Source organism: Pan troglodytes, chromosome 23 (genome assembly GCF_028858775.2).
Source record: "Pan troglodytes isolate AG18354 chromosome 23, NHGRI_mPanTro3-v2.0_pri, whole genome shotgun sequence".
In the NCBI taxonomy this organism is placed as follows: Eukaryota; Metazoa; Chordata; class Mammalia; order Primates; family Hominidae; genus Pan; species Pan troglodytes.
The window spans coordinates 37,396,860-37,409,405 of NC_086016.1; the positions used below are offsets into that span (position 1 = coordinate 37,396,860).

At 48.8% G+C, this 12,546-nt stretch overlaps 1 protein-coding gene across 2 annotated transcripts in view; it reads left to right on the forward strand.

The window, feature by feature from the left end:
- The first annotated feature begins 2,654 nt into the window (after nucleotides 1-2,654).
- Nucleotides 2,655-12,546, forward strand: part of TOM1 (target of myb1 membrane trafficking protein) — a 50,956-nt gene continuing 41,064 nt past the window's right edge. The window contains exon 1 of one of the 2 annotated variants that reach the window (XM_001155008.7): nucleotides 2,655-2,981. In XM_001155008.7, the coding sequence (XP_001155008.5) occupies nucleotides 2,930-2,981 (52 nt within the window). In that variant the 5' untranslated portion in view covers nucleotides 2,655-2,929. The remainder of the gene's footprint in view (nucleotides 2,982-12,546) is intronic. The other variant, XM_009438260.5, reaches the window with a different exon arrangement.

Here is a 12,546-nt window from a genome sequence, read left to right on the forward strand (position 1 = left end):
AATCAGTTTGCTCCTTATTAGCACACTTTTTAAAGACAGTTTTAATCAGTTTTGTACTAACTTTAATGTTTCCCATTTACATCCCTATCTACTATGTTGATAAAATCCATATACTGGCCAGGTGCAGTGGCTCGTGTCTGGAATCCCAGCACTTTGGGAGACTAAGTCAGGAGGATCATTTGTGGCCAGGTGTTTCAGACCAGCCTGGAGAATATAGCAAAACCCCATCTCTACAAAAACTAAAAGATACTAGCCAGGTATGGTGGCATGCATCTGCAGTCCCACCTACTCAAGAGGCTGAAGTGGGAAGACACTTGAGCCCAGGAGATCGGGGCTACAGTGAGCTACAGTTGTACCACTGTACGCCAGCCTGGGTGACAGAGACTCTGTCTTTATAAATAAATAAATCCATATACTTCCATTTCTGTTTCAATAGCTATATAGTAATCAGTTTGCATGGAGTTGTTTTTTTTTTTTTTTTTTGAGACGGAGTCTCGCTCTGTCTCCCAGGCTGGAGTGCAGTGGTGCAATCTCTGCTCACTGCAAGCTCCGCCTACCAGGTTCACGCCATTCTCCTGCCTCAGCCTCCCGAGTAGCTGGGACTACAGGCGCCCACCACCACGCCCAGCTAATTTTTTCTATTTTTTTAGTAGAGATGGGGTTTCACCGTGTTAGCCAGGATGGTCTTGATCTCCTGACCTCGTGATCTGCCTGCCTGGGTCTCCCAAAGTGCTGTGATTACAGGTGTGAGCCACCGTGCCCAGCCTGCATGGAGTTTATGATTCCACTTCCTGTTTGGGGGCATATGAGTTGTCTCTGTTTTTGTTTTTTTTTGTTGTTGTTTTTTTTTGTTTTGTTTTTACCATGAATAAAGTTTACAAGAACTTGGTAAAAGCTTAAAGGAAGGGCCAGAGATGTGGCTCATGCCTGTAACCCAGGGCTTTGGGAGGCTGAGGTGGGAGGATCACTTGAGCTCAGAAGTTCAAGGACCAGCCTGGGCAACATAGTGAGACTTTGCCTCTAAAAATAAATAAATAAAGGTTAATGGAAGAATCCAAAAGAAGTTCATGCTAAACATAACTCCATATGACCAAGCAGTAAGGTTAAGTGAAGAAAGACATGGAAAGTGCCTTGACCTGAAGGTCATCTTAAATGGCCTTCTCCCCGCTTATACTCCAAATAGCATTACTGAAACGTAGATTTAAGCTTTCATATGCTAGTTACTGGGTTAGACAATAGTGGGGAGCAAAACAGAAATAGTAGCCCAGCCCCCAGGGACATCCAGACTCGTGGGGGCAAGGGCATTTGTGAACAGGTCTCATGAGTGTTGTGGAAACACTTCAAAGCAGTTTTTATATTGTACAGTAAAGACATCGGACCCCATGGCTGCTCAAACAAGTGAATCTACAGAGGTGATTAAGTTCTAATTTAGGTTTGTTTGTTTTTTTTTTAAGACACAGCCTTACTCTGTCACCCAGGCTGGAGTGCAGTGGCACGATCTCAGCTCACTGCAATCTCTGCCCCCCTGGGTCCAAGCAATTCTCATGCCTCAGCCTCCCAAGTAGCTGGGACTACAGGCGTGTACCACCACACCTGGCTAATTTTTGTATTTTTAGTAGAGATGGCATTTTACCATGTTGGCTAGGCTTGTTTTGAATGCCTGACCTCAGGTGATCCACCTGCCTCAGCCTCCCAAAATGTTGGGATTACAGGCGTGAGCCACCACGCCTTGCTTAATTTAGGTTTTCTGTCATCCAAAATTTGTGCAGTCAATTTACTAGCCTTTCAGATTTAAAAACCACAAACATCACAATAAATACTTAAGCACCCACAGTAGCCAGACTACTAAGGCCATGGTTATTGTATTTTTGGAGTACATGCCAGAAGAAAAGGTCATAACCCATAGATAGGTATCTAGTGTGTAGGTGTCAGCAGACACACCACACACAGCCAGGAAGGCTGAAGAGATTAGAATCACAACGCTGGGAAAGGCCTTTGAGATTCTTAGCTTGGGGTCCACGGTTGTATTTCAGGGACCCCAGAAACTCCCTGAGGTTATAAGCAAAATTGTATCGCTGCCTTTTTTCTTCAGAAAGGCTCATGGCTTTTGTCAAATTCTCAAAGGAGACTGTGACCTAAATAAAATATTTTTTAAAAATGGTTACGAGTCCTTGATCTAATTCCAGTATCTAGAGAAAATGGGAGCTATGTTTGGCTCACACAGTAAATTTATGGCAGAGACGGGTATTAAAGCCCCACTCGTGACTACATCTGTGCTTTTTGCCATCCTGGGCGCTAGAGGGAATTGCGCTGCAATTCATTAAATTGCCTCTCAGTCTCAACAGATGACAAACCCCTTGCCCTTGCCTCTGATTTAAGGTAAGATAATTTGGGCTGCGAGCAGGGTGCATCTTGGAGCGGGGAGACCTTGACATCAAACAGGAAGAGTCTTACCGGGACAAGGAGACAACAGCCCAGAGAGGCTGTCACCCAGGGTAGATGTGCAGTCACAGTGAGGTCCCAAGGACTAAGGGCTATGACCCTAAGAGTCTCGGCTTCTGTGTAACTCACCCAAGTCACTTCCCTGGTCTACGACCCAGTTTCCCAAATGTGTAAAGGGTCCTTTAGACCTCGCCCTAAAAGGTCAGGGGCGTGGCTTAAAGAGGACCGCGCTTCCCGGGCCCCGACCCCAGACCCTACGTCGTGTGTGACGCCCGCCGCCGCCGAGCAAGCCGCAGTGAGGTCATCGCCCTCCGCCTCGGGGGCGGGACCCTGGCGTCTCAGGGCGGGGCTTGTGGTCGAGCTTCGCGGTGCCACCGCCCTGCCCACGCCTCCTCGCCGGCCTCCGAGTGCGTCACGTGACGGGTCGGTGGCGCTGGCGGTTGCTGTCAGCTGATTCCCGGGGTTGGTGGCAGCGGCAGTAGCAGCAATGGACTTTCTCCTGGGGAACCCGTTCAGCTCTCCAGTGGGACAGCGCATCGGTGAGTCCCTGGAGCCCCCCACAGCTCCGCCCCGGTGCTCCGCACCCAGCTTCGGTCCCCTGGGAAGCCTCCGGGTGCCTAGTCACGGAGGCAGGGAGGGCAACGAGGCTGGCGTGTAGCTCTCCGACCTGGCCCCGCCCAGCTTTCCTCCCACTCTTGATTGACAAGAACTTGGACCATTAGGAAGCCTTGGCTTGTGATAGATGTATATGACAGCCAGTAGGTAAGGAGAGAGGGTGGGTCCGGATGCCCACGGCGCAGCCAATGTGCTTCTGCTGGGGTCCCCAATCGAGGGAGAAAGTTTTCGTGGTTAAAGGGACTGCGTGGTTGGCAGTGGCTGGGCCACTCTGCTGGGTCCCGCCGCCTGGGCTCTGGCCAGCTCCTTCCTGGCTCACCGGGCCCTCCGGACACAGACACCTGAGAAGGGCTAGAAGTCCCTTCTCCCAGGACCGCGAAGCCCCGGGCTTGGCGTCTTGGGGCCGACTGGCCAGAGGGGCCCAGCGCCGGACAGCCCGGCCAGGCCTCACAGACCCGGGTCTCAGGACGTGTCCGCCTGGGCTCTTTTCTCGACCCAACCTCAAATGGACCCGCACAGACTCTCAGAACCTGAGCAGACAGTGGTCGGAGAAACCCTCCTGGTCAGCCCATCTCGGTGCTCCGTAGGTGGGGCAGCCGGGAACTCGGGCCAAGCCAAGCCCAGGGCACCTGGCGCCTGTCTGCTGGTCCGTGGTTCTCTGCACCCTGGTGACAGGATACTCACAGTTCTGTGACGCAGCCTCCCTGGGCCGAGGTTTCCTCACCTGTAATTGGCGGGCAATAATGGTCCCCACCTCCGTGGGCTTGTTGTGAAGATTAAATTCCTTAATAAATGTGAAATACTTAGAACAATGCCTGGTACATGGCCAGTGCCATATAAAAAAACAGTTGTAATATTTATTATTACTGGGCTGGGCGCGGTGGCTCCCGCCTGTAATCCCAGCACTTTGGGAGGCCAAGGCGGGCAGATCGCTTGAGCCCAGGAGTTCGAGACCAGCCTGGGCAACATGGCGAGACCCCGTCTCTACAAAAAAAATATATATATATACAGAAATTAGCCGGGCGTGGTGGTGCGTGCCTGTGCACCCAGCCACTCGGTAGGCAGAGCTGGGAGGATTTATTGCATCTGGGAGGTCAGGGCTGCAGTGAGCCCTGATGGCGCCACTGTACTCCAGCCTGGACGACGCAGGGAGAGCCTATCTCTTGAAACACATACACATACACACACACACACACACACATATATATATATAAAAATATACACATACAAACATACATATATATATACATATATATTATATGTATTTACACACACACGTTGTTCCTGAGATCACCAAGTGAAGGTTAGGAATCCCTGGAAATCGCTGGGCAGTAGGTCTCATAGGTGCTCATTCTTGGGCACCAACACCATGAGAACCGACATGCCTTCACCCAAACAGCCACACTTCTCCGGAGGATGGTTTGGGTGTTCCGCATTCTTGCATGAAGAAACCATCGCATTACCGTGAAATTACTCTTCATCTTTTTTGATGACGACTTTTCGTCTTAAGTCCAGACTGGGAAAACTTTAAGATGAGACATATTTTCCATTCTTACTGTCTTGCCAAACCTCACGAAAGCTTGTCGACCCGGCTCTGTTTTGTAATCGCCACCGTGGCTGTTGGTGGCTCTTCCGAGGTTTTGTAATCAATGCTCTCCAAGGGGGAGGTGGCGGTCCAAGATTTACACACCAGGAAGCTCCTGAACCAGGGAGAGGAACTGCCCTCTCAAAGGACCCCTGCCCTCCCCTGGACACACACCCACCCCACAGTGAGTCATGGTTTTTTGGAGCTGAAAAGAGAAGGCAGCTCTCCTCTCATCTTTATTTCTCTGACTACAGAAACCACTGCTTTTATCATATGCCAAGTTTAAGACTTACTACTTAAAAATAAACAAGTAAATAAAAGACCTGGCTTCAAAGTCAGCCACATACTCTTAAGGCTTTCTGGAAAAGTTCACCTGGGTTCTGGATTTCAGCTAATCAAAGCAAACTTCTCTTCTTACCTTGAAGCGTTGCCTTTCTTGGGCAAGAAATACTTCTGTGCAAAGAGAATGCTACTAAATCATAATACCTTAAAGCACAAATGGAATTTTACAGGTAAAAGAGCCTTACCTTGGGGATCTTCTAACCCAGTGGTTCTCATCAGAATTCCTAGGAGGGCTTGTTAAATAATGTCTGGGCCCCAACCCCAGAGTTTCTGACTCTCTAGGTCTGCGGTGGGACTCTAGAATGTGAATTTCTTTTTTTTAATTTTTCTTTTTCTTTTTTCTTTCTTTTTTTTTTTTTTTTTTTTGAGACGGCGTTTCGCTCTTGTTGCCCAGGCTGGGGTGCAGTGGCACAATCTTGGCTCACTGCAACTTCCGCCTCCCGGGTTCAAGCGATTCTCCTGCCTCAGCCTCCCAAGTAGCTGGGATTACAGGCACGCTCCGCCACACCCAACTAATTTTGTATTTTTAATAGAGATGGGGTTTCTCCATGTTGGCCAGGCTGGTCTCAAACTCCTGACCTCAGGTGATCCACCCACCTCGGCCTCCCAAAGTACTGGGATTACAGGCATGACCACCGTGTCCGGCCTAGAATGTGAATTTCTGATGAGTTCCCAGGTAATGCTAATGCTGTTCCAGCCCATCCCCTTCATTTTACACTGGCGGAGACTAAGGTCCAGAGAGGGGAAAGTGGAGGCTGTGACTCATCCAAGACCCCAGTAAATTGACAGCAAAACTGAGCCATTGAAATTTAAACCAAAGCTGAAGAGGCTCCAAAAGTAGAATTAAGAGTTTGAGTTAATCCCCTCAGTATTCCATATTCTTTTAGATAAAGAGGCAGAGGAAGTACTGCTCACTGGCTGTGATTACTGATGACATAGTATAGCTGCTTATAATTCTGTAAACCAGGCCCCTCCTTGCTGCAGGAGTACCATCTGTTCTCAAGCCTGCCGACTCCCATGCCCTTGTTGATAGTAGAGCTGTAGAGCCATATGGAATTGACATCCCTCAGATGGTGATTCTAATGATGCTAATCAGGAATGAGTGTCAGTCACTGGAATCACAAAGTTCTCATCCACCTCCCCTCCCAACACACACACACACACACACACACACACACACACACCCCTTTGTGCTTGCTGGTCCCTCTGCCTGGGTTGCTTGCTCCTGTGCCCCCACTGAGGAGCTCCAGATCACCCTTCAAAGTACAGGGCATCATCACCTCCTCCCTAAGGCCTGCCCCAAGCCCGACATTGCTCTTTTACTCTCCCTTTATCCTAGATCCTCAGGCCCCCTTGCCCTATGACTTTGGGCTCTGAATCTCCGCTTCCTCCTTGGTAGAATGTTACTAACAGCATCTGCCTCACAGGGTAGTTGCTGGAATGAAACAAGATAGTCCTCTGAGAGTGTCTGGCACAGTGTGAGTGTATGGAAACGTTAGCTCTTCCCGTCATCATCACCATCATCATTTTTATTATTTCTTTTTTTTTTTTTTTTTTTGAGACAGAGTCTCAAAAAAGGCTGGAATGCAGTGGCACAGCCTCAGCTCACTGCAACCTCTGCCCCCCAGGTTCAAGTGATTCTCCTGCCTCAGCCTCCCGAGTAGCTGGGATTAGAGGTGCACACCACCATGCCCGGCTAATTTTTGTATTTTTAGTAGAGATGGGGTTTCACCATGTTAGCCAAGCTGGTCTTGAACTCCTGACCTCAAGTGATCCAGCCACCTCAGCCTCCCAAAGTGCTGGGATTACAGGTGTGAGCCACCACACTTGGCTTATTTTTATTATTTCTACCCTCATTATACTAATATGCCACCGTCCCACTCTGCTAGTGGTTGTGCATGTCTGTCTCCACAGCTAGGCTGAACTTCTTGAGAGCAGGAACTGTGCCTTATTTCTCCAGACCCTCAGCACCTAGCACGGTGCCTGGCACATAGCAGGAAGGAGGAAGGGAGAAAAGGAAAGTAACATTTTGTGAGCAAACACCGTAATAACTCTGCCAGGTATTCTGCTAGCGTCCTGGGTATTAATCTCATGGTGACCCTGTGCGGTTTTGCTATTTTTTTCCCATTTCACCAAAAGTCAGTCTAAGAGAAAGCATCGCTTTCCAGGGTTCCACAGCCACTCAAGGTCAGAATCCAGACCCAGGTCTTCTTTTGTACCCTCACCACACTGCCTCGAGCTGCCCAGTGCTTCTTTTGAATTGATGTCTGTTCCACCCTCCAAGAGCCACAACTCTTGTTCTACCCTCAGATAAGGACATGTACATGGGTCTCACACTTGCAGGCCCCTCTCCCTCATCGATGAGTAGGGGAGCTTCCCAAGGGCAGCACCCGTAGCTGAGAGGATTCCAGATCCTTTGTACCAGCTGGTGTTGTCACAGCCCTCTTCTTTCAAGGATTTCAAACCCTTTCCAGATATTCTCTGCAGACAAATCTTACTGGCTCTGTTTTGTTTGTTTTTTTTTTTTTTTTTTTTTTGAGACAGAGTCTCACTCTGTCGCCCAGGCGGGAGTGCAGTGGCGCGATCTCGGCTCACTGCAAGCTCCACCTCCCGGGTTCACGCCATTCTCCTGCCTCAGCCTCCCGAGTAGCTGGGACTACAGGCGCCCGCCACCACACCTGGCTAATTTTTTGTATTTTTAGTAGAGACGGGGTTTCACCGTGTTAGCCAGGATGGTCTCGATCTCCTGACCTCATGAACCACCCACCTCGGCCTCCCAAAGTGCTGGGATTACAGGCGTGAGCCACTGCGCCCAGCCTACTGGCTCTGTTTTATAGACAGATATCAAGAATCCCATTTTCCATTTCTGGCTGTCAGCTTACCCCTAAGCACTTGGAGTCCAAATCCTAGCTGATTGCCGACAGTAAGTTGCAAACAACAGAGATGGTAAATATGGGTAGTCCCTGGGGATGAGCCTCAGTGGTTGGGGTGGTGGGAGCTGGGTGTGAGGGGAGAAGAGCCCAGAGCCTGAAGACTGAGCCCTGGAGGGGAAAAGTGAAAAAGTCAGAGAGAGCTGTCTTTGAATCCACAAAAGCCAAGCCGGGGGAGCCACAGGAAGGAATCACAGAAGTGAGAGACCACTTCAGGCCCTTGGGGGCCAGTTGGGGAATGATGGGCTGGAAAGTGGACACTTAAGCGATGTTGAGGAGACACCAGGCTGGGAGGCGGGACACCTGGTTCCAGCTCTGGTTCTGCTCCTAACTATGTCACGGTCCCTCTCCATTGCCCATCTCCCCTATTGGCAACACAGAGGTGCTGTCATTCTCCCTCTGCTTCCCAGAGGATTGGTAAGGAACGACAGAGGTCATATATAGGGACAGGGAAGGGTTGATGCCAGAGGGAAGAAAGAAACTGATGGCGGGCCAGGCACGGTGGCTCACGCCTGTAATCCCAGCACGTTGGGAGGCCGAGGCGGGTGGATCATGAGGTCAAGAAATCGAGACCATCCTGGCCAACGTGGTGAAACCCTGTCTCTACTAAAAATACAAAAATTAGCTGGACGTGGTGGCACACGCCTGTAGTCCCAGCAACTTGGGAGGCTGAGGCAGGAAAATTACTTGAACCCGGGAGGCGAAGGTTGCAGTGAGCCAAGATCACGCCGCTGCACTCTAGCCTGGTGACAGAGCGAGACTCAATCTCAAAAAAAAAAAACAAAACTGATGGCTGCTGGGGAGGACTGATAGAACTGAATGTGCAGGGCTCCAAGGGCAGAGTGTGTGGTTACAGGAATAAGCAGTTCGGTTTCAGTATAAATAGCTATCCCCAGAGCCTTGCAAAGATGGAACTGGCTGCCTTGTTCAGTAGTGAGCTCCCCACCACTGGAGCTGTGAAGGCAGAAGCCGGAGTGGGGAGGGCGACTATAAAGAGGATTCCTGTGTTGGTTAGCAGAGTGGACTAGACCAGGGTCAGTGAGCTTTTTCTATAAAGGGCCAGATAGTAAATACTTGTGGCTTCGTGAACCAGATGGTCTCTGCTGCAACTACCCAGTTCTGCCATTGTAGCACAAAAGCAGCTACATAGGCCATAGGTAAATGAATGAGAATGACTGTGCTCCAATAAAACTATTTATGGGCAATGAAATTTGAATTTCACATAATTTTCACATATCATGAAATATTATTCTTCTTCAGCTTTTTTTTTCCCAACTGTTTAAAAATATAAAGACCATCTGTAGCTCGAGGACCATACAAAACAGACTGAATTTGGCATATGGGTTCATAGTTTGCTGACTTCTGAATCGGAGCAGCTGGCCAGAAGCAGAATGATGGAGTACACTGTTCCTCAAAGTGGGGTACCAGAGCACCCACACTGGGGATGCTTGAGGGTGCTTATCCCCACAGTGTGCCCGTGTGAGCCCTAGTATCTTGAAGCTTCTGTTTCCTGATCCATAAGTACAGGACCCACATTAGAGCCCCAGGTTTCTGTCTTGAGAATGACAGAGCTTTGTCTGGAAAGGGCTTTGTATCAGCTGTACACATATTAGTAGAGCCCAGGGTGAGCTTGAGTCAGACTGAATGGTCTGAGTCCTGGTTCAGTCCTCACCAGCTTTGTTACCAGGAGCAAGTTACTTAACCTCTCTGTTCTTCAATGTCCTCATCTGTACAATGAGGATAATAATAGCACCTATCAGATAGGGCTGTTGTGTTGTTGTGCTATAAAGCACTTCCTGCCAGACAGGAAGTCTCTGTAATTATTAGCTGTTGTGATTTTTCACTGGTGTTATCATTCCTGGGACACAATCTAAGTTAGTAGCCAAGCTAAGTGCCAGCCCAAGATTTTGACTCCATTGCAGCCTTTGTGATGGTCTTTGTGTCCCTGGCAAATGAGCAGTCACTGGCTGGGTGGCCACCACATTCACAGACAGGTCAGGTTTCAGGCTGTGGGGAGGAGCAGATTCTTACTTGGAAATTAAGGCCTTTGCCTTCCCCTATGGATAGAACTGGTGAATAGGTTTTATTCCCTTAGTGAGCTCAAAGAAATAAGAGTATAGTCCCAGACTTCCACTCTTCTGGTTTTAGAAAAAAACAAAACCCAAACCCTCAGTGTCTCCTAATTAGCTTGAGGCCATCACCCCATGAGAAGCAGGGGGATTCAGGACAGTTTAACTCTTTACTGCCTTACTAAGGAGATCTTGATCTAGGCCAGTGCCCTCCAAACTTCTGTCTTTCATGTAGCTCATTTGTGATTTGTGTCTACCCCCATGCCACCTTCATTATTATTTTCATAGGGTTTTCTTTTCATTAGCTTATCTGTTAAAATTTGACCTCATCCTATGTAATTATATCCATGAAATCATGGCTTTGATGTTCGTGTTTTTTTCCTATCCTGCATTAAAGTAAATAATGCAGGAGAGGAAAAATTTAATGTCCCTCTAAAAATGTCTTTAAGTTTGCCCATGAGCCCACCTGGCATGATCCCAGGTAGCTCATTTTGATCACTGGGACGTAAGCAGCCTGAAATGGGGTGACAGCTTAGTCTCCGCATCAGAAGAGCTGGGTTCAGGTGCCAGCTCCGCCCCTTCCCGGCTGTGTTCCCCAGGTCTCCACCTCAAGGGACACGGGAAACTTAGAAGTTGATAGAGCACTGCAAAGTGCGGTGGAGAACCACTGTGCAAGCCCTGAGGAGGGGAACTGGGCCTCGCTCCTGCTGGGGAAGGTAGAGAAGGGAAGGACGGAGCCTGGAGTCTTCCCAGAAGGGAAGGACGGAGCCAGGGGAGAAGGGAGGGAAAGAGAAGAACCAGCCAGACTGCAGGGGCTGAGACAGACAGAGAATTTAGTGACAGACAGAGGGGTCTACTGTTTGAACTTGTTTGTGTTGGTGCAGTATAAACCCTGTAGTGGTTAACTTTATGTGTCAACTTGGCTAGGCCAGGGGAGAAAGATATTTGGTCAAACATTATTTTAGATGTTTCTGTGAACGTATGTCTTAGATGAGATTAACATTTAAATCACCAGACCCGCGTAAAGCTTATTGCCCTCAATAATGTGGGTGGGCCTCGTCCAATCAGTTGAAGGCCTGAATAGAAAAAGACTGACCTCCCTAGAACAAGAGGGAACTTGGCCAGCAGGTTCCCCTTGTCCTTGCACTTGGACAGCATCTGTTCCCTGGATCTCCAGCCTGCCAGCTCACCCTACAGATTTTCAACTTGCTAAGCCTTCACACCTGCATAAGCCAATTCCTTAAGCGCTCACTCTTTCTCCTGTGTGTGTGTGTGTGTCTGTCTCTCTCTCTCTTTCTTTCTGCTAGTTCCTTTTCTCTTTTTTTTTTTTTTTTTTTTTTTTTTGAGACGGAGTCTCACTCTGTTTCCCAGGCTGGAGTGCAGTGGGGCAGTCTTGGCTCACTGTAACCTCCACCTCCCAGGTTCAAGCAATTCTCCTGCCTCAGCCTCCTGAGTAGCTGGGACTACAGGCGCGTGCCACCACACCTGGCTAATTTTTATATTTTCTGTAGAGGCAGAGTTTCACCATGTTGGCCAGGCTGGTCTTGAACTCCTGACCTTGTGATCTGCCTGCCTTGGCCTCTCAAAGTGCTAGGATTACGGGCATGAGCCACCACACCCAGCCTAGTTCCTTTTCTCTAGAGATCCCTGACTAATACAAACCCCACTCCACCCCTGACCATCCAGATTGTCAGCAACACCTTTTACACTCCCAAGTGGGGAGTGAAAACAAATGCCATCTGTACCTCAGCCAGCCACTTCAAGCCTCTGCCTTCACAGCCTCACTTCTTCTTACCTGGGGAGTTTTAGAAAACCTTTCTTTATCTAACTGACATTTCCTTTTGTTAGGTACTATAGTTAGTTACATCGACTTTAACATTGTGGGTTGCGGAAGCAATACCCTCTGTAAGGTATTTTAGGGTTTCTCTTGTGGTTTATGGTTAAAAAAAATACGGGGGAGAGGCAGCCAGGGTTTTGAGGAAGGGTGGCTCAGCAAATTAGGAGATGGATGGAACTTTCACGCTGGGTCTGGAAAGAGTTATTCCTTTGGAAAATAGTTTTCAAGACAAGTTTCTGGCTGAAAAAAAAAATGGCTTCTGCATATTTGTGATTTAAAAATCTCTTATGGGGTGCTTGAAATTCTCAATCATGTTGTGGTTGATATGTTTGTAGAGGATAGCATTTATTTTGGTGCTTGAAATGTATACACTCCTCCTCACACATCCCTGGAAGGTGAGTGCTTTGGTCATCTTTATTCTGTAGAGGAGGAACTGAGGCACAGAGAGGCCGAGGAGTTACCCAGGCTCACACAGCTGGTAGGTGCTGGAGTCTGGGCAGGATTTGTCTGTGTCTGCATCCCATCCTCCCAACTTTTCCATCTCACCGATTCCCCCTTAGAACTGAAAGAGGCCGGGCGCAGTGGCTCACACCTGTAATCCCAGCACTTTGGGAGGCCAAGACAGGCAGATCGCCTGAGGTCAGGAGTTCAAGACCAGCCTGGCCAACATGGTGAAACCCCATCTTTACTAAAAATACAAACATTAGCTGGATGTGGTGGTGGGCG